Source organism: Canis lupus, chromosome 14 (genome assembly GCF_011100685.1).
Source record: "Canis lupus familiaris isolate Mischka breed German Shepherd chromosome 14, alternate assembly UU_Cfam_GSD_1.0, whole genome shotgun sequence".
Lineage (NCBI taxonomy): Eukaryota > Metazoa > Chordata > Mammalia > Carnivora > Canidae > Canis > Canis lupus.
Window position 1 is genome coordinate 17,666,444 of NC_049235.1, and position 21,834 is coordinate 17,688,277.

General features: G+C 35.0%; 1 protein-coding gene across 8 annotated transcripts in view; it reads left to right on the forward strand.

Annotated features, from left to right (window-relative positions):
• Positions 1 to 21,834, forward strand: part of AKAP9 (A-kinase anchoring protein 9) — a 153,310-nt gene that overhangs the window by 122,668 nt on the left and 8,808 nt on the right. For 6 of the 8 annotated variants that reach the window (XM_038556769.1, XM_038556768.1, XM_038556771.1 and 3 more), the window contains 15 exons: positions 588 to 728; positions 1,243 to 1,731; positions 2,320 to 2,383; positions 2,472 to 2,593; positions 3,173 to 3,364; positions 3,630 to 3,818; positions 9,720 to 9,864; positions 12,371 to 12,590; positions 13,317 to 13,467; positions 14,594 to 15,262; positions 15,476 to 15,684; positions 16,006 to 16,111; positions 17,815 to 17,997; positions 18,984 to 19,184; positions 20,076 to 20,308. In XM_038556769.1, the coding sequence (XP_038412697.1) occupies positions 588 to 728; positions 1,243 to 1,731; positions 2,320 to 2,383; positions 2,472 to 2,593; positions 3,173 to 3,364; positions 3,630 to 3,818; positions 9,720 to 9,864; positions 12,371 to 12,590; positions 13,317 to 13,467; positions 14,594 to 15,262; positions 15,476 to 15,684; positions 16,006 to 16,111; positions 17,815 to 17,997; positions 18,984 to 19,184; positions 20,076 to 20,308 (3,314 nt within the window). The remainder of the gene's footprint in view (positions 1 to 587; positions 729 to 1,242; positions 1,732 to 2,319; positions 2,384 to 2,471; positions 2,594 to 3,172; positions 3,365 to 3,629; positions 3,819 to 9,719; positions 9,865 to 12,370; positions 12,591 to 13,316; positions 13,468 to 14,593; positions 15,263 to 15,475; positions 15,685 to 16,005; positions 16,112 to 17,814; positions 17,998 to 18,983; positions 19,185 to 20,075; positions 20,309 to 21,834) is intronic. The other 2 variants (XM_038556775.1, XM_038556774.1) reach the window with 2 other exon arrangements.

Sequence of the window (21,834 nt, forward strand, 5' to 3'; positions counted from 1 at the left end):
TTAATTTTCAAATTCTCACTTTATGTATTTATAATTTTGAGTACTAAATGTGCAGTCTTATCTGAATAGGCGATTAACTGACATATCAAAATTCTCTAAATATATAATTTGTTCTACAAAGAATGATCATTCTTTCCTTTTACTGGGCTTTTTTCTCTTAGGTCTGTGGAACTATAAATTCCTATAGTCCTATTAAAATAAAATATTAACGTGACTGTCCATGTTTTTAAAATTTTAAGAAATATCTTAGTAAGACTTGGTATTATTTGAGGAAAGTGGTATAAATATCAAAGTGTTCTGAATGGTAACTACATTTTCATTAATCTTATAAATATTTAGAATATATATACATGATGTATGTTTCGTTCCCAGAAAATAATTTTTTTCTTACTGTCTCAAAAACATAAACTGATGGTACCTAAAAAAAAAGTTTTCCTATTTGTTGAAAGAACATGAATCATTTCTATACCTTCTTCTCTGATAAGTAGTCATTCCTCCAAAAGCTTCTTTAGAATGTATAAGTACCTTGAACCTGGCTGTATTTTTTGAAAGTAATGTGTTTTTAAATGTTTTCCACTGCCATTCAGACAACTGCTGAGCTAATTCATACCAGTGAAGAAAGTGGATTTTTTTGTCAACTTGAGGCCTTTAAAGCTGAATCATCAGCTATCAAAGAAGAACTTGCCAATTATAAAGAGAAAGCAGAAAAGCTTCAAGAAGAGCTTCTGGTAAAATAAGTAACATTTCTCCAAATTCACTTATTTTTACATATCTTAATTTCATTTCAAAGTATATTCTCTTCTATAAAAACAAACCAAATTCATAACTTAAAAGCTAGAAAAAAAATCTTTTGTAGTTTTGATGAAAAGTTTTTATGAATTTCTTTACTAGTATGTTCTTGCTTGGTTTTCCTTGAATCTTTTTTTTAGAAAGATGCTTTTAGTCTCTAGTCCATTAATGATCAAGGAGAAAGACAGATGTTAAACAGAATTCTCTATCCCATGAAAACCAAAAGAAGAGGCTGATAAAATAATTTCACTTGTATGATAGTCTGTGACTATATATATATATATGTGTATACACACACACACACACACTGGAGATGTGGAATCTATGAGTGTTTCTGAAATATTTTTCCTATTGTTCCGAGGAAAATGAATGTCTTAGCATGAATATACTTTCTACCCTAAATTCTGCATTTAATATTTTTAATTGAATGTTCTACTGTTCATTATGTTTTAGGTAAAAGAAACAAATATGGCATCTCTTCAGAAAGATTTAAGCCAAGTTAGAAATCAGCTCACAGAAGCAAAAGAGAAATTATCCTACTTCTTAGAAAAAGAAGATAAGACTAAGGTACAGGAAAACAGAATAGTCTGCGTATCAGAGCCGCTTCCTACTAACATGGGTGCAAGTTTGGCATCCCAGACAGAAGGGACTCTCAAGGTCAATAGCAGCAGTCAGCCTCCACAAGTTCTTGTTAGAAATGCAGGAACCCAAATTGATTTACGGAGTGAATGTTCATCAGAAGAAGTCACTGAAATAATCAGTCAGTTTACTGAAAAAATTGAGCAGATGCAAGAACTACATGCTGCTGAAATTTTGGATATGGAATCCAGACATATTTCAGAAACCGAAACCTTGAAGAGGGAGCACTATGTTGCTGTTCAGTTACTGATGGAGGAATGTGGTACCTTGAAGGCAGTGATACAGTGTCTGAGATCTAAAGAGGTATTTGGTTCTCAGAATGTGTTTTTTTTCAACATTCTTTGTGTTTTTCCCAAAAATTCTTTTTTTTTTTTTTTAAGATTTTATTTATTTATTCATGAGAGACACACACGGACACACAGAGAGGCAGAGACACAGGCAGAGTGAGAAGCAGGCTCCATGTAGGAGCCCAATGCACTCAATCCCAGGTCCCCAGGACCACGCCGTGGGCTGAAGGTGGAGCCAAACTGCTGAGCCACCCAGGCTGCCCAAATTCTTTGTTTTTAAGAGAAAAAGAAATTTATGATAGTCTCTTCCTTATGATAAAATTGCAGTTTTAAATCTTCCCATTGTATAGTCAGATGATAACTTTCCACAGAATTCCTCTGGAAATTTGGAACATGATATTATTATGCCTTAATTGATGAATGTCTTCTTAGGGTAGTATCTCTTAAGAAAAAAATTAAAGACATTTATTGTAAAATGTGTGACAGATTGAATTGAGTTTTTCATTTGTTTTTTAACAGTGTTACAAAAGACCAAAACTATTTATTGAGCCCTATTTTTATTAATGAAAAAAATGTTACTTATACTTTTGTTTTCTCTAATTAGGGATCCTCAGTTCCTGAATTAACACATTCTGATGCTTACCAAACTAGAGAAATATGTTCCAGTGGTAAGTTATATAAATTTCTGACATTTTTGTAGTACTTATTTAAAAAATATTTGTTTCTTTTTAATAGTGGTGGTTTTCTTTATTTTAGATTCTGGATCAGACTGGGGTCAGGGAATTTATCTCACACAAAGTCAAGGATTTGACACAGCATCAGAAGAACGAGGAGATGAAGGTGAAAGTTCAACAGATTCATTTCCAAAGAAAATAAAGGTACTGAAAGACAGATGTCTTTTAGTGACACTTAGCCAATGTGGTTTCCATATCGAACATATCAGTTTATTAGAACTTACATAGTAAGATTCTTTCTGAAGAATCACATAGCAAGAATCAATCTTGGGAATCTGTTTAGTGTTATTGCTGTATTTTGCAGATAATAAAGTACAATATATTTAATAATTATCTGTCTAAAGATTTTTAGAAATAGTTTTTGTTCCTGGTGTTTTTGAGTGCCAAAACTATTAAAACCATCTCAAGGACTAGAATTTATCTCTTACGTATTTCTTTTGGCGAAATTAGTGGCCAGTCTTTAAATCCAAGAAGAGCACATCAGATTAATAAAAGCAACTTATAGGTGAGAGCTACACAAAGTCATAGACTGTCTTCTGGGATTGGCTTACCCCTCCATAAAAAGAAGGTTGTCAATAATGGTAGCCTGGTGTATCCTTCCTGCCATGTCTCTTCTAAGTCAGTCTAACTAGATAAAACTACCTTGCTTAAGATTTACTTTTCTTTGTATGTCTATCTTTGAAGAAGATGTCAGAATTCTGGCCTTTGGGTTCTCATTTCTAGGGATTACTAAGAGCTGTCCATAATGAAGGCATGCAGGTGCTCTCCCTCACTGAGTCTCCCTATAGTGATGGAGAAGACCATTCTGTTCAGCAAGTTTCAGAATCTTGGCTAGAAGAAAGAAGAGCTTACCTCAGTACAATTTCATCTCTTAAGGATTTAATTACCAAAATGCAAGTGCAAAGAGATGCCGAGGTACTCAATATTGTGCATCTTACTAGTTTTGTATGGGTTTTATTAATAATAAGGTACTCTACAGATTAAACTATTATCTTTTATGATGTAATTACATGTGCATTACTGTATATCGTTTAAATGCCACAAGCCACACACTTGAAAATAAATCCATACTTTACTTTTGGCTTATACTCTTTATTTTGATTAGTAGATAAATACCATTTTTAGAATTTTTTAAACATGCTAATCTGAAAACTAACTTTTGTTTTTTATACTCTGCTAGGTTTATGAAGGTTCCCAGTCTCATGAGACCTTCCCAGACTGGCGAGGTGAACTTCTGCTTGCTCTTCAGCAAGTTTTCTTAAAGGAGCGTAGTGTTTTACTAGCTGCATTTCAGACTGAGCTGACAGCTCTAGGTACTAAAGATGCAGTTGGATTATTAAACTGTTTGGAGCAGAAAATACAAGAACAGGTATCAAAATAAAACTTTGAAACAAAGAATGCTTTTTAATAGTAATAAGCAAATGAGTTACTGATTACTTTTGGGGAAGGTCTGAAGGTTAAAATTTTAATAGGAGCCACTAAGAGTATTAGAAGAAAAGTTATTACCTTAAATGTTTTATCTTATGTTAGAAAATAAACAAGACTGGAAATTAATGAGCTATTTATCCAACTTAGGAAGTTAGAAAAGAACAACAGAATAAGCTCAAGTAAAGTAGAAGTAGTAAACCATGGTCAGTTCTCATTCTCTGCAGTGGTTAGATTATGTAAAGTTGCTGTGAATACTGAGCCATTGCTTCTAGAGAAAATATAATGGGTAGGATCCTATGAGCCCCCCTGATCATGATATTTGTCAATCAATACATAATTTTGTGTGTTTCTGTTTAAAGACACTTTATTTACCAGGTATTGCTGATTCATTAATATTGAACCCATGGCCAAAAGCACTACATAATTCATGCCTAAACAAAGCTCATCACGTGTATTCTCTGCATAGAATACAGCCTTCTTGTGATCTAGGTAGTTCATCATTGTGCTAGGGAACCATTCTAAATAGCAAAGTCACCAATAAAAAGCATAAAAAGACAAAAAACAAAAACAACCAACAACAACAACCTACAGCACTAAATAGATGGCAAAAATAGATGGACACTTGTTTGCAGTATAAGAGATGAAAGAAAATGGCATTATGTCACCTAGTTCAGCTTCAGCTACATACATGCACAGCTGACAGTTTTAATATTTTGCCCCTCTTTGCATGTTTACAAATGACTATAAAAGCACCACAAGTACTGATTTTGGGTTGCAGATAAATTTTAGTGAATAGGCAGATTTGTAGATACGTAATCCACAAATAATGAGTTCTACTGTAATAAAAATGAAGCTAGTGAAATGTATACATTGGTACAATAGAGAGGATAAAAACCTTAAAAGTTTCTTCTTTGAAAGGTTAATAAGAAACTTTTCTGGAGAATTGGTTAAGGAGAAAGGTAAAGCACATTTTTATAAAAGTTAAAAATGAAAATAGGATCATAATGAAAGGTTAACTGAGATATAAAATATTAGAATATAGTGAATAATTTTATATCAATTCAAAAAATTGAGTGAAATGGACAGATTTTCCACAAAAATAATCTCTTCTCAAAACTCATTCTGGAAGAAATGGAAAACCTGAAAAAACCTACAGCTAGTAAAAAACAAAACAAAACAAATAGTTAAAAAACTACTAACAACACTTAGTGCCCAGATCTTCATTTTCAACTACATTTTGCATTAAAAGGAGCTAGGAAGTAATGGCTGATTCCAGAGTTGGAGCAGAGGGACATGCAAGATGAACCTGGAATATCTTGATTTGCTGATAAGGGATTGCTCAAAGAATGAAGCAGAGATGTCAAAAGATCACAGAAGCCTGCTTGAAGGAGTTCCCAATGTCCACGTTAAGAACAATTGGAACATCAAACTAAATAATGATAGAGACAGATTGTAAACTAAAGAGTAAAATAACTCATGAATTCATACTAAATATAAACAAATGGATAAAAATTCTTTCTTACAATAGAATTTCAGATAGTGTATAGAAGAAATTATATAGATCACCCTTTATTAAACATTATAGTAATAACTCAAGCAATAATCAGCCATGAGTCCTAAAACTAGTAGAAAAATATTTCAGAAAAGTATGTTTACATGGTCTCAAATCCTCAGGATATCTTTTTTTAATTATAGAGGAAAAGCAATGACTGTACTATGGAAAACCTGACAGATACCACCTTTAACCAAGTGATCAGAATTAATATCACCAGTAATAGAACAAACCAGACACCATGTACCTCCTCATATGAAATACACTACCTCACTTTTGTGCATAACTAAAATCTGCTCACAAGCATATATTAGGCCAAAACAAATTGATGCCACTGTACATCTATCAGAATGGCCTAAATAAAAATGAGGGAAAATACCAAGTCCTGGTGAGAATGCAGAGAAATTGCATCTGTAATACATTGCTCATAGGAATGTAAAATGAGTCACTCTGGAAAATGATCTGGCAGTTTCTTACGAAGTTAAATATATACTTACTATATGACCTAGAAGTCACACTTACAGGTATCTATGAGAAATGAAAACTATGTCTCCATAAAAATTTGTACAAGAATATTCATATCAGTTTTATTTGTAATACTCCAAACTAGAAACAACCCAATGTCCTTTGACAGGTGAATGGATGAGCAAATTGAAGTACATCCATATAATGCAATGCTACTTAGCAATTTAAAAAGAACAGACTATTGATACTGTAGACATCTTATGTAATATTTGAAATGACAAAATTATAGTGATAGTGAACAGATCATTGATTAGCAGGGGTTATGATTGGGAAAGGATGTAACAACAAAGGAGTTTCTTTGTGGTGATGAAACAATTCTGTATCCTGATTGTGGTGGTAGTGATTCAGACCTATACATGTGATAAAATTTCATAGTACTATATACCAGGAAATGAATGAGTGCATATAAAAACTAATGAAATCTCAGTAGGACCTGTAACTTAAATAGAATTATACCAATGTCTAAATCTAGGTTTGATAATGTACTAAGTTATGTAAGATGTGATCATCAGAGAATATTGGCTGAAGGATACATGGGAACTTTGTCTTAAATTATTTCTTTTTTTTTTTTTTTTTTTTAATTTATGATAGTCACACAGAGAGAGAGAGAGAGAGAGGCAGAGACATAGGCAGAGGGAGAAGCAGGCTCCATGCACCTGGAGACCCGGGATTTGATCCCGGGTCTCCAGGATCGCGCCCTGGGCCAAAGGCAGGCGCCAAACCGCTGCGCCACCCAGGGGTCCCAAATTATTTCAAAATAAAAAGTTTTTTAAAATGGAGAATCAGACTACAAAATAGCCTATAGTCCTCAAAAATTCAAGGTCACAAAAAAACAAAGACATACAAGTACTACTTTTCCCCCATTTGCTATTAGGAAAATTTGACAAAATATAAATAAGTTTTGTACATTAAATAATAGTATGAAAAAAATAAATAATAGTATGATACTAAGTTAATTTCTGCTTTTGATAATTGTACTGTGGTTTGTAAGAGAATGTTCTTGTTTTTAGGAAATACTGTAGTTTTGGGGAGTAAAGGAGCATCTGTCTGCAACTTATCTTCACACATTTTGGAAAAGAAAAATAATGTACATATGTGTGTAGATACATACACAGGTGTATGCAGAGAGAGTGGCAAAGCAAATGTAGTTAACATTTAGAGAATTTGGATGAAGAATATATGGGGATTCCTTGCACAATTTTTGGAGCTTTTCTGTAGGTCTGAAATTATGTCAAAATCGAAATAAAAAACAATTAAAAAAATTGTTCCTGCTACCCACAGGAATTACACCAAGCTCAAATGGTTTTACAGGTGAAGTCTAGCATACATTCAAGGAATAACTAATTTTAATCTTAAACATACACTTCCCATTGTTGGATGACTGGGGGAATGCCTTGTGTTTTTGTTAAGAGGCTATTATAATATAACCCTGTTACCAAAATCAGACAAAGATAATACAAGGAAAAAAACCTGTGGGCCTATTTTATTTTATTATTATTGTTTTTTAAGATTTTACTTATTTATTCATGAAAAACACAGGGAGAGAGGCAAATACACAGGCAGAGGCAGAAGGAGAGACAGGCTCCATGCAGGGAGCTCGATGTGGGACTTAATCCTAGGACTCCAGGATCATACCCTGTGTTGAAGGCAGACACTCAACCGCTGAGCTACTCAGGCATCCCGGGCCTATTTTATTTATGAACGTAGATGCAGAAATCCTAAACAAAATATTAAATCAAATCCACCAATGTATATTTTTTAGAGACACAATCACCTTAAACTTATCCAGGAATGCAAAGGTAGCATACCATTAAAAATAACTCATGTGACTTATTACTTTAAAAAAGAGAAAATAAAACCAGTGATCATTTCAAGAGACACAGCAAATTAAATGAAGAATTTTATACTTTAAAATACCTTAAAACAAAGAACAAGCTAAAAATAAAAAAATTTCTTGAACTACATAAGGGTCTATTTAACAGAAACCTACAATAACCAGGGCAGCCCCTGTGGCCCAGCGGTTTAGCGCTGCCTTCAGCCTGGGCGTGATCCTGGAGACCCAGGATCAAGTCCCATGTCAGGCTCCCTGCATGGAGCCTGCTTCTCCCTCTACCTGTGTCTCTGCCTCTCTCTCTCTCTCTCTCTCTCTCTCTCATGAATAAATAAATAAAATCTTAAAAAAAAGAAACCTAAAATAACCATTATATCTGATAGTTAAATATTAAAAATATTCTTAACTTGACTAGCTTCTTCAACCTTGTCCTAAAGATCTAGCTAACAAAGCAAAGCAAGAAAAATAAGATAGATAGGGTGAGGGGTGAGAAAACCCATCCACTTACATAGAAAACTAAAAAGAATGTATACACAGAATTTTAGAATTAATAAGTAAGTTTGGTAATGCTGCTGGATATAAGATCAAAATGTAAAAATCTAATTTCTTAACAAAATGTAATTTTTAAAAATAATTACTTTCATAGCATTAAATGAACACATTTCTTAAAAATATACAAACTATCAAAACTTGTAGAAAAATAGAAACTCTGAATAGATAGACTCATTACAAAGAGTTAAATTAGTAATTTTAAAATATCTCACACAAGAAAAGCATCAGATGGCTTCACTGATGAATTCTACCAAATGATTAAGGAATTGATACCAGTCCTTTACAAACTCTTTTAAAATTAAGGAGAGAAGGGAACACTGCCCAGCCCATTCTATGAGGCCAGTGTTGCTCTGATTTTTCTTTTTTTTTTTTTTTAAGATTTATTTATTTAAGAAAGAGGAGAAAAAAAATCACATAAGAGCAGGGGGAAGGGCAGGGAGAGAGAATCTCAAGCAGACTCCCCGCTGAACGTGGAGCCTGACAAGCAGCTCAGTCTCGAGACCCTGAGATCATGATCTCAACCAAAATCAAGAGTCGGCTACTTAACTGACTGAGCCACCCAGGCACCCCATTATTGCTCTGATTCTTAAACCATACAAGGACATCGTAAGAAAAGGAAACCACTGACCAGATATCCAATGAGAATAAAACAACCTCTGGAAAAATGGACAAATTATACAAATATGTGCCCAAAAATATATCCAATAAATATATGAAAAGATATTCAAGCTGTACTGTATACTTCATACTATCAAATCCTATATAACATTGAAAATGATTATGAAATAGAGCTATGTGTGTCAACCCAGATGGTTCAGCAACATGATGAAATTCACTTAAATTCCATAAGTGAAAAAGGCAAATCATGCAAAGGTGAATATACCATATGATGCCATTTATATAAAGTTTTAAAACATGCAAAACTATACTGTATATTGCTGAGGATACATTTGTGTACATAATATATAGAGTGCATGAAAATAACACCAGACTTAGAATTTGAGTATTTCTGAAGCAGGTGCTGCAGAGGAAGTGCTCAGGGAGTTGTATAGAGAGGGCTTTAGCTGTACAGGTGCTATTTTGTAAGCTATGTACATGAGTGTTTGTTATTATTCTTATTTTATGTTTGGAGTTTTTCAAAGTATATGTGAAGATTAATAATTAAAAAGTTCCTAATGAACTGTTTGAGTTCATTTTAATGAACTGTTTAATGAATAATTTAAAAGTTCCTGTTCCTAATGAACAGGAAGTGAAAATTAGTGTATTTCCAAAATTTTAGCATGTGTTCCATTTTTTTCCCCAGACTTCCTGGTTGTTAATATTATTGTCTTTACAATAATACACTCTTCTTCACTTGATTTTTTTACTTTGCATTATTGTAGAGTATTGAATATCAAGCAGCTATGGAATGCCTCCAGAAAGCAGATAGAAGGAGTTTGTTATCTGAAATTCAAGCACTGCATGCTCAGATGAATGGTAGGAAAATGACTCTGAAAAGAGAACAAGAGAATGATCAACCAAACCAAGGTATGCTATATGTCAAGTTCACATGGTAGCAGCAAATAGGTTGAAATATTTCACTGTTTCCCTTCTTCGTATTGTTACTCATTTAAAAACACATTTCCTTATAGTCACATTTTCTTCTTATTCTGATATCATGGAAATAATCTACATTAATTACTCTGGGAATTAAGAGATTGTCCAATTGGCTTTTAAACAAATATGTTTAATTTTTTTTTAAATATATATTTTTTATTTATTTATGATAGTCATACAGAGAGAGAGAGAGGCAGAGACACAGGCAGAGGGAGAAGCAGGCTCCATGCACCGGGAGCCCGACGTGGGATTCGATCCCAGGTCTCCAGGATCGCGCCCTAGGCCAAAGGCAGGCGCCAAACCGCTGCGCCACCCAGGGATCCCCCAAATATGTTTAATTTAAAAAGAACAGCCATTGCTTTGATCAGGGTGTTTAAAACAAGCCCATTAAGTTCATTACCTTTTTTTTTTTTCATTACCCTTTTTTGTTTTGAAGTTCTTTGTGAAGTTAACTATCTAAAAGAAAAAGAAATCCACAATGAGAGTAACTATTTCTTTTTCAATCCTTTTCTTATGGATTATTTGTAAACTATAATATACATAAAGAAAAGTGCAAGATACAAAAATATATAGAATAACAAATCTTTAAATGAATATCTATGGAAACTTCACCCATGTCAAGTACCTCAGAGGCTCCTTCCCAAACACACTCCTCTGTGGTAACATAGAGGTAACTATTATCCTGATTTTTCTTTAGTTTTACTACCTATTTGTATATTGCTAAACCATATAAGCTTTTACAGTTTTCCTGCTTTTGAACTTTATTATTCTATATATGTTTGTATCTTACTTCTTTTATGTCTCTATAATATTTTTCTAAGTTACTGCATTTATCTTCAGTTTGTTTTTGTTACTGTGTAGAATTTCCACAATTTATATATCCATTCTGTGATTGAATATTTAGATTGTTTCTTTTTTTTTTTATTTATTATTATTATTTTTTTTTTTAGCTCTTACAACCTATGCTATTCTGCACGTGCTGCATACATACATGAGTTTTCTGGGTATATATACCCCAGGGGTGGAATTGCTGAGTCATAGAATATTTCACTTTTATTTTGTAATGCCAAACTAATTATAAACTAGCTGGATTTTTGCTTTTGTGGTATGCTTGTTCATGTACTTTCCCCACTTTTTTTAGGGATGTCTGTTATAGTAAATTAAGTTGCAAATGGAAATCAGTAGGAATTAAAGTACAGTCTCATTTTCATCAGATCACAAATCTATAAATATAAGATTATTTTTAGAGAATTGATTAGTATTATTTTACTTTATTATTATTTAAGTTAAATAGAACCCCATGGAAAACTTAATATGTAAGTACATATTTATATTTGTAGATCCTTAGCTTCTTCTAAGAAATAGTTTTAAAAGCTTAAACTAATAGGGGCACCTGAGTGGCAAAGTCAGCTATGCATCCATCTCTTGGTTTCAACTCAGGTTGTGATTTCAAGGTCCTGAGATCGAGCACCATGTCAGATTCTGCACTCAGGGCAATCTGCTTGGGATTCTCTCTCCTTCTCCCTCTGCCCTTTATGTTTGTGCTCTCTCTCTCTCTCTAAAATAAATAAATAAATCTAAAAAAAATCAAAAGCTTAAAACTAGATTGACTATTTTCTAAAACCAATGTTATTCCTGCCTCTTAACATCAGTAATATGAATTGTAATATAAAGCAATGAACTTTGATAAAAAATTTTTCGGTTGGAAATACATTAAGGTAGAATGGAAAAACAAAAAAATAGAGGAAAAATCACCCTCACCCAGGTAAATACATCTATCTGCAGACCTTTGTTAATACTGTAATATACAATTTATGTTTTTTGCAAAAATGAGATCCTAATGCATATTTCGTAACGTTTTTTTTCATTTATTGTACTTAGAAGTTTAAATATTTTCATTTGTTTTCATTGTAACAGACCTGTAGCAGGGCTTTGGTTGGCGCTTAAAGAATAAACTAATCTAAACTTCTATGACAGTAAAGTTCCTAGGGACTGTGTGTGTAGGGAACTAAACAAAACCAGCAAGCCGTGCTGATCACTCTAGTGGTGGTTACATGCTAAACTCTTGCAAGTGCTTTGTGTGGCTATCAACATTGGCATTTTTTAGTATAAACTATTAAATTCTACATGAGTAAATACACACTTTTATGTATACAACTTATAAACACCTGAATATTCTTTTATTTCACATCTTGTATTGATATATTCTGTTAAACTGTTATCATCCTTATGTATTTATAGTTCTGAAATCTTGACCATTAGTACTATGAGAAAAGTATTCATGATACGTATTAATATTGCCAACTTTGGGACTGTAATCTTTTCACATTTGCTTTGCAGTAATCTCCTAAATTAAAAATCAGTTCTCAATAAAATATTTATAAACCAAATATGAGTTGCCAGGTCATAATTCAAGTATTCATACTTTTCCATTTAGAACTCTTGGAGTATACGATGCAGCAGAAGCAGTCTCAGATGCTGGAGATGCAGGTGGAGCTCAGTAGCGTTAAGGACAGAGCAGCAGAACTGCAGGAACAGCTGAGTTCTGAGAAAATGGTGGTTGCTGAACTGAAGAGTGAACTTGCACAAACTAAACTGGAACTAGAAACAACACTCAAGGCACAACATAAGCACCTGAAGGAATTAGAGGCGTTCAGGTGTGTCAAGCTTCCTTATTATAAGCCTGGATCAGTGAAGGAGTTGGATTAATTTTGTCATAGACGTTGTGCAGGTCTTATAAAAGCATAACATTATACATAATGTGTAAATAACCTGAAACTTTGTTATTTATAGGAAAAACCACAGTGGTGAGGAAAAATTCTAAATTTTTCCAAATAATAAATTCATGACTAGGCATTGGCATATTCCCTGCTGTGAGTTCAGTTCTGTTGAAGACTTACTATTGTATAAGATACATAATTTTGACTTCTGTTTTACCATCAAGCAATTTGATATTTATGATCTCGATAGAATTTGTGGTTCATTTACCTACTACGTACAAAATGTTTTAAAATGCTTGTAAATTGTTGGTGTAAATAATGAGATACTGTGCTTGCCAAGAACACATTACAAGGACAGTCATTCTTTATTTTGAATGATGGTGATACAGTAAAAGACATTTTCAGTAAAAGACAAAGGAAAATTTATTAATGTTATTTGTAAAAATAAATTATTTACAGTGATAAATAATAGTTAATAGTTGCATTACTAGAAACAGTTAATTTGAAGTAAACCATAGTCAAAAATCTTTAATCTGTACATGGCTTATATTTTCCTGTTAGCTAGTTTATAATATGCTTCCACTGTTTAGTGGAAGCTGTCTCTTTCTCTCAATATAAACTTGGTCAAAGTAATTTTATTAAAGTCCATTGTCTCTGATTTAGGTTGGAAGTTAAAGATAAAACTGATGAAGTACATTTGCTTAATGACACATTAGCAAGTGAACAGAAAAAATCCAGAGAGCTCCAGTGGGCTTTGGAGAAAGAAAAAGCCAAACTGGGACGCAATGAAGAGCGGGATAAAGAAGAACTTGAGGTATTGTTACCTTTTTCTTTAAATGCCTGTGGAAAATCCGGAACAACAGAGGAAGAGAGAGTCTGGAGACCTTTCCTCTTTCTAAAACATCAGATTTTAGACATGTTAGATTCCTTATGAGGTCAGTAAGTTGTTCACCACTCTGAAAGACTGTTCTGTTGTCTACAGGAAGTGCTAAGAGTGGGGTGCATTTTTGCTGTGCTACATCTAGGAGTATGTACAGACTATTCTGCTACAATGTGTGTTTTGGGAATTTGAGTTCTGTGCATATACAATTTGATGGTGGGGGGGGGCATCCATTTCAGTTTAATGCAGAGTAGTTTTAGTTCCTGTTTTCCCCTAGGGATAGGGAATAGTGACACCTCTCTGGCAGCAGGAGCCCTTACTACCATATTTTTAAAAATTTAAAATGAGTCCTGTCACTCTGAACTGTCTTCGAAAGAGGCCCACCCTAGCTTTGCACAGCTCACAGCTCAGGGCAGGTTGTACTGCACATACAGTGCCCACTTCCGTCCATACATGGTACTCACTAGCTGTATGCTAAAAAACTACGTAGCTGACATTTCTGCCCTATTACTTTTGTTTTGCTGGGGTTTTTTGAATGTCCATCTTGGTAGCCTCCTAGCATAGTAAGCTCTTTACCTAAAGAACGTGATATCCCCTTGGGTACTGATTACTGTTTTTTATCATTACAAATTTGTGTAAGTTTTGAGTAGTTTGTCCCTAAACCTGCTTTCCCCATAAGCCATATTATTTTCAGTGTGTGACATTGGACAACATGAGGCTTTTCAGGAATTCATATCACAATATATTGGAAATATTTGTATTTTTAAAGGGTATTGTTTTTAGAAAGAATATACACTGCTTCATATTCCTTGACTAAATATGATTAATATTTGGAGAGAAAGTATTATTTAGCTTACCTGTCTTTTGTTTATATTCTTTGATGAAAATCATCTGGCTGTCCAAATAATTATGCTCTAACCACTGAAAATTTAAGTTAATAAACTGGATAATCAGTTCTATTACCAAATACTACCATCTTAATATTAATAAAGTATAATTATACTGACAAAGGACTTTTAATGATATTAACAAATTCTTAAATTCAACTTTCTCCTATAAGGATTTGAAATTTTCACTTGAGGGTCAGAAACAAAGGAATATCCAGCTAAATCTACTGTTGGAGCAACAGAAACAACTACTAAATGAATCACAGGAGAAAATAGAATCACAAAGAGTGCTACATGATGCCCAGTTATCAGAAGAACGAGGTCGAAACTTAGAGCTTCAAGTACTTCTTGAATCTGAGAAAGTTCGAATACAGGAAATGAGTAGTACCCTGGATAGGGAGCGGGAATTGCATGCTCAGCTGCAGAGCAGTGATGATAGTGGGCAGCCTCGGCCTTCCCTACCCTCTGAGGACCTCCTTAAAGAGCTACAGAAACAGCTAGAGGAGAAGCACAGTCGCATAGTAGAATTGTTAAATGAGACTGAGAAATATAAACTGGATTCTTTGCAAACAAGACAGCAGATGGAAAAGGATAGGCAGGTTCACAGGAAGACATTGCAGACAGAACAAGAGGCCAACACTGAAGGACAGAAAAAAATGCATGAGCTCCAGTCCAAAGTAGAAGATCTTCAGCGCCAGCTGGAAGAGAAAAGGCAACAAGTTTATAAGTTAGACCTTGAAGGAAAGCGACTACAGGGAATTATGCAGGAATTCCAGAAGCAAGAACTAGAACGAGAAGAAAAACGAGAAAGTAGAAGAATTCTCTATCAGAATCTTAATGAGGTAAATTAACACTGTATTAAAATGTTTTTTGAGATAGCACTACAGCCCTTTGAACATACACTTCTGCTATTGGATTGAATTACTTAAATAATTATGAACAAATGATTTAAAAAGGAGATTCATAGAAGCTTATTTGGAGTATAAACCATAATTGTGTTGATTCGCTGTTCATTGATACTTACTGCTTTCTCTTTTTCTGTTGAAAATTGCTAGCCAACTACATGGAGTTTAACTAGTGATCGAACTAGAAATTGGGTTCTTCAACAGAAAATAGAAGGAGAGACAAAGGAATCAAGCTATCTTAAACTGATTGAAATGAATGAAGGAGGAACTGGCTGTAATCATGAATTAGAAGTGATCAGACAAAAGCTTCAATGTGTGGCTTCAAAACTACAGCATCTGGCCCAGAAAGCCTCCAATAGGTTAGATTTTTTTTTTTCTCTTGACCCTTAGAGATGGCATTCTTCTACACAAGCTGGGTAAAACCTGCCCCTCAGTAATAGCTAGCCAGCGGGGCAATGTTCATTGAAATTGTAAAGTTACTGCATGTTCACATTAGGAGATGGTATTCTTTAACAAAACTCTACCTATAAACAAATATCTCAGCACCTTAAGTCCTGGAAAGAGAATACTCAGTGTGAGGGAGAAAACAAGTAGAGTGTCACCTGATCTGTCAAGTTTGTGCTAGTCAACACCACTAATTGAGAAAGATCTGTTTTGACTTTTTGTCTTTTTCCTTGAAGACTACAGTTTGAAACAGCAGATGATGAAGACTTCATTTGGGTTCAGGAAAATATTGATGAAATTATTTTACAACTGCAAAAATTAACCGGCCAGCCAGGGGAAGAGGTAAAACTTTTAAAAACTCTTTATAAGATATCAATAACAAAGATTTAATGGAGCTATGTGAATCATTTGAAACTGGCACTGTATTTTCTAAAGAGTTTTAATTTTGTCTTTTAATTTAAATATTAATATTTGTTCTTCCCTAACAGACAATAATGAAAATTTGAGGGGAAATTAATTTTCATTATCATTGTTGAATAACTATAGTGGCATTTTATTGTATTATGATAATTAAGTTTCAAGATTATGATAATCAAGTCTGGCTTATCTCACCACTCTCAAAACCACCCACAGAATGCCACCATTGTCTTCATAGTTAACTAATCTGATGAATCTTTTCATTCCCTGTCTTTTTAATTTTTTTGTAGCATTTGATACTTTTGACCTCTCTCATCTTAAAAACCTCCTTTTTTTACCTTTTGTGACAGTATATTCTCAGTATATTTTGTGACCGTATATTCTCAGTATATTTCTTCCATTTCTTTCATCAGTCACCTTCATGAATTCCTCTTCCTCCTATCCTGATCCATTTTTTTTCCTCTGTGAAAGCTCATTTATTCCCACAGCCTGAGTTCTCAGTAGACGTATTTATTGAACAAATACTTACATAAGGCATGTGTTATGTGCCAGTTACTACCCTGGGTTTTGGGCTACAATGAATAAATGTGATAACGATCTGACCACTTAGATCTCTATCTTCTAGTGGTCTGTGGTTCTAGTCTATACCTCTATCCTGTGATCCAGATTTATATTTTCCATTAGTTACAGGAACTCTTTCTCTGGGGAAATGCGCCTCATAGTGACCCCTTAGGAACCTCACAGGCACATTCTAAACTGAGCATCTTCTTTTTTTCCTCCTTCTGTCCCCAACCCATGTTTCTGGTCCTGATAGAGCCCACTTTGGGAATTTGGAAGTCACCCTAGACTACCTTCCTTCACTCTCACTTGTGTATCCTAGTAGTAATGAAGTCCTGTGCTTTTACTTCCTAAATATCCCACGTGCCCTTAGTCATTGCCTTTATTCAGGCTTCCAGTATTTCTCACCTAAACTATTGTAATGACTTCCTGATGTGTCCACCTGACACCAGGATCTATCTTCCCTAATTTACTGTACTTCGCATGCTGCTAGCAAAGGAATTTTTTTTAAGATTTTATTTATTTATTTATTTGAGAGAGCATGAGCAGGAGGTGGGCAGAGGGAGAGGGAGAGGGAGAAGCAGACTCTCTACTGAGCAGGGAGCCTGACACAGGCTCGATCCCAGGACTCTGGAATCATGACCCAACCCAAAGGCAGATGCTTAACTGACTGGGCCACTCATGTGCCCCCAAAGGAATATTTTAAGACATAAATTTTGTTTGTAGCACACTCTGAAAGCCTTTAGGGCTCTCTGCTGCCTCCATTTAGGTCTATTATCTATAAAGTGAAGGCAGCCTTTACTCTAACGTAACCAAGCAACCTGTAGCTCCTGAAAAGCAACACACTCTCCAACAAAACCCTTGTGCCTTTACACATGCTATTCCTTCTGCTTAATATGCTCTTCCCTATCTTCTTTCCTACCTATGAAATGCTTCCTAGTTATTTAAGACTCAGTTCAAGCACCACTTCATCATGAAATCTGGTGTTCTCAGCGTCTGCTCACATGTTGATGTGCATTGTTCATAAACATTTGTGCTTACACGACCTTAGTACCATTTTCTCTTTCTAGCCTGGTTTAGTGTCCCCTGGTACTTCTTGTGGCTCGTTGACTGAAAGACTGCTAAGACAAAATGCTGAGCTGACAGGACATATCAGCCAACTGACAGAAGAAAAGAATGATTTGAGAAATACAGTTATGAAGCTAGAAGAACAAATCAGGCGGTATCGACAGATAGGAGCTGGCAGAGATTATGTACGTCTGATTTTAGTGTGACCATGTTAGAAATATTGCTGAGTTACAATTTCTACTCTCTAGTTTCAATTTTTAACTCTAATATAAAAATATTAGATATCTGATTCTTAGTAAGATCATTGAAAAATGGTAGAGAGATGACAATAATAATGATAATAATAATAATAGATATCATTTATTGGGGGCCTTCTCTGGGCCAGATCCTGGGTTCTGTACATTCAGAATCTTTAATCCACATTCAGTCTTGCACATGAGAAAACTGAAGTCTGTAGTCCAATCAAGAACTGCTTATCTCCAAAGCCAGATACTTTGCTACCTAGGAACCACCAGTGGGTCCATGTTAAGAAATGTTCAAATGTGAATTCTGACTGTTCCTCATCAGTTAATTATCAGTTATTATGTTTGTGACTCAAGTGAAAGATGCCATTAAATTATTTATTTCAGTCTAATAAACCACTCTAGCAGTTTATTTAAAATTTTTTCCAGTTAAAAACTACAAAATAAATTGCTAGCTTCTGTAATATAAAGATAGGAATATAATATAAAGATAGAAAGGACTCCTGAGACAAATACAGGATAACACATCCACAGAGCTTCTGCATGGATCCACTTCCCTGTGTATAGCCGGGGATTTTTTTCCGCACTCCCCCAAGGCGCTGTTTCAGGGTTAGGCTCTACATTTGAACCCAGATGGTCGGTCTATTTATTAAGTCTCTAGACTTTATATTTCAAAGCTCTGCAAAAATCTAAGCACTGTCTTTTGGGTGAGGCTTCCATAAAGATTTTGTTTTAAAATTAATCTACTAAGCAAAGGACCATATACTTAATGTATATTCTTTACTATCAATTGAGATCGCTGTTGAACTCTCCCTCTCTGAGATTGGAAAGCTGAGATCCCATAGGGGATACCTTTAATGTGTTTAATTTAGATTTTTCTTCAGAGACTTATTCCTAAAACTCATGTAAGTGGGCTCTCGTTTCTGCAGTCTTCCAGGTTTTCATTCAGTGGTGGTGCCAGCATTGAAGCCATCATTGCTTCTGAAAAAGAAATCTGGAACAGAGAAAAGTTGACTCTCCAAAAATCCTTGAAAAGAGCAGAAGCTGAAGTGTATAAACTGAAAGCTGAACTAAGAAATGAAACTTTACTTCACAACCTGAGCCCTGATTCAGAGCATGCTGCTATAAAGGTAGGAGACATCTTCCATCTAAACATGTACCAAGGCTGGTCCTCTTGCCTTGTTTCATCTCTCACTAACCTTAACTGAACAGAGTAAAGAAATTTAGGTGGCGCTCAGGCTGCCTCTAGGTCTCTCACTATTCGATGTGCATCATGAGTACAGGCCTCCAGCTGGTCACAAAAACTTGGTGGCAAGGCATGCCGTACTGGCAGCACCGCGAGCTCACGGTCCTGCTTCCCACCATTTCATCCCTGAAGACCAACAGAAAGTTTCATTTCTACTGCCAACAAAAGCTCTACTACATTCAATACCAGAGCATCATGTTCTGTAAGATGGTAAACCCTCTGAACTGCCTTTCTCCTGACTAAAATGAATACTGTAGTTAAAACTGCTTTTAATCTGTTAACATAAAATCCAAAACAGAAAGAAACATGTTTGGAATATTTCTTTTAACTATGGAGTGAACATAAATTTATGCTTCTTGAAGAGACAGAGAACATTAACATTGAAAACTTTAAAGAAAAAAAAGATTAGCGACCGTAATAATAAAAGTAGCTCTACGCAGTTAGAGGAGAAAAAAACTGAGATAATAATGGAATGACAAAAATATTTGCAATGAATATGATGAATAGAGCCTAAACTCCAAAATGAAACCCCAAACCTAAGTATAAGGTTTGTAGTCACATTCCATGGACTAAAAAGAGGCAGAAATGTAAAATCTAAGGTTGATTATCTTTATCTTCAACTTTGCTGATCAAATGGAAAACAGTAGTAGGATATCTGCCATTCCACTACTAGTACTTTTGTAAAATAAAATCTATGTTATCTTCCCCTAGAGAACAATTTGAATGGCTTTTCAATAATGTCTTTATGTTCTTCCCCCCTTTTTTTTTAACATAGAGAATTTATGGTAAATACCTGAGGGCAGAAAGTTTTCGGAAAGCGCTCATTTATCAGAAGAAATACCTGCTGCTATTACTGGGTGGGTTTCAGGAATGTGAAGATGCCACCCTGGCTCTGCTGGCCCGGATGGGGGGACAGCCAGCCTTCACAGACCTAGAGGTGATCACCAATCGTCCAAGGGGCTTCACCAGGTTTCGGTCAGCCGTCAGAGTGTCCATGGCAATTTCTAGGTAAAGTGTTGGAAATAAAATGCATTTTAATAGAATCTGAAAGGATTTAGATTTTTAATCCTCTCCTTTCTCTGCCTAGTATGCTCCGTATTCATGTATATGAGACATTTATCATCAATAAAACATGCCGACTTCTTTCTTTCATTCTTGTAGCCAGGGATACCTTATATTGCACCATGAAGATCCTATAAAAAGGGCTTCCCAGGTGCAGGTAGCTAGTAACTCAGAGCTGGCACATCCCATCTGGATTGTGTTTTGGTTTTGTTTTATTTTTTAACTCTGAATAAGGCCATGAACTAGCTCAGACCTATAAATAAAAGGAATCACAAAAGGGAAAAAAATGTTTTTGAAAAATTACTTAGGCTACACATTCATTTTCTTCATTGCTAAAATAACCCACTCATGGGGTTCAGCTACACAAAGCCCTGGCCTAACATCTGCATTCAAACCGAAGGTTAGCCTTTAGGGCATTGGACTATGCTAGTGCTTTTGTAACTCTTCCTCTAGTAGTTCTAAGCTAGGAACTACTAAGTTCTAAGCTTTTGTAACTCTTCCTCTAGTAGTTCTAAGCTAGGAACTCTGGTACTCATTTGTGGTTGAAATGGAGCCACTCAGGACTCCCCACTGAAGGGAGTCTGAGTCCTGACTTCACCTAGGTGATAAATACCAAACTCTCACAGAGTTTGGAGAGTCCAAACTCTCACCTGGGTGATATATACTCAGGCCCCTAGGCTTCTTCATATTTCCCCTCCCTTTTATTTATATAGGAACCAGACAGTCTCAGAAGAATTTTTAGTTTTTAAAGTTCTTCCTATCAGATCACATTTGATGATTTTAGGTCTTCAGAGGGTTTTGTCCTTTATCCTTGACCTGTCTTTTCCTTGAAAAATATGACAGAATTTTTTAACTAGAAGCTGTCTGAGATCACCTGGTTTAGAATACCATCTCACAGATGAGGAAACTGAGGCACACAGAAGGATTGCAAAGCCAGTAGTGGTAGAGCTAGGACAATCACCCAGGGCTCCCAAGTCTCATCCATGTGGGCTCTGTAAAGGAAGCTCACATTTTATTTTATTAATGGTCTGAGACCCTCCTTGCCTCTGCTCCTTCACATTGTTGTCAGGTGGTTCCAGTTTCTCCTTATCTTCCATTCCTTTCATTACCTTGTACACTGTATAGGGTTAAGTGCTAGAAGATGCACTTACTGATGAAGAAAAAATACAAACCTTACCAAAATCCCTAAAGACAGCTCACTTCCTAGTGGGAAAAACCAGTATGCTCATAACTTAGACACTAAGTGACAGGTCACAGGAGTTAGTTATTAATTTTATTGGAAGAATTTGAGAGGGTTCCATGAAAGCCAGTTGCTATTAAAGGACTGCATTCTAACTCCCTCTTTTTTGTCCTCCTATATGTTTATTGTATTTTCACCCTCCTAAAACTGAGCTTTGCAACTGATTGGAATTAAGAAATCAAAGTTAGTGTTCCAGAAAGTTCCTTGAGCCAGGGTAGGGGAGGCAGCACCT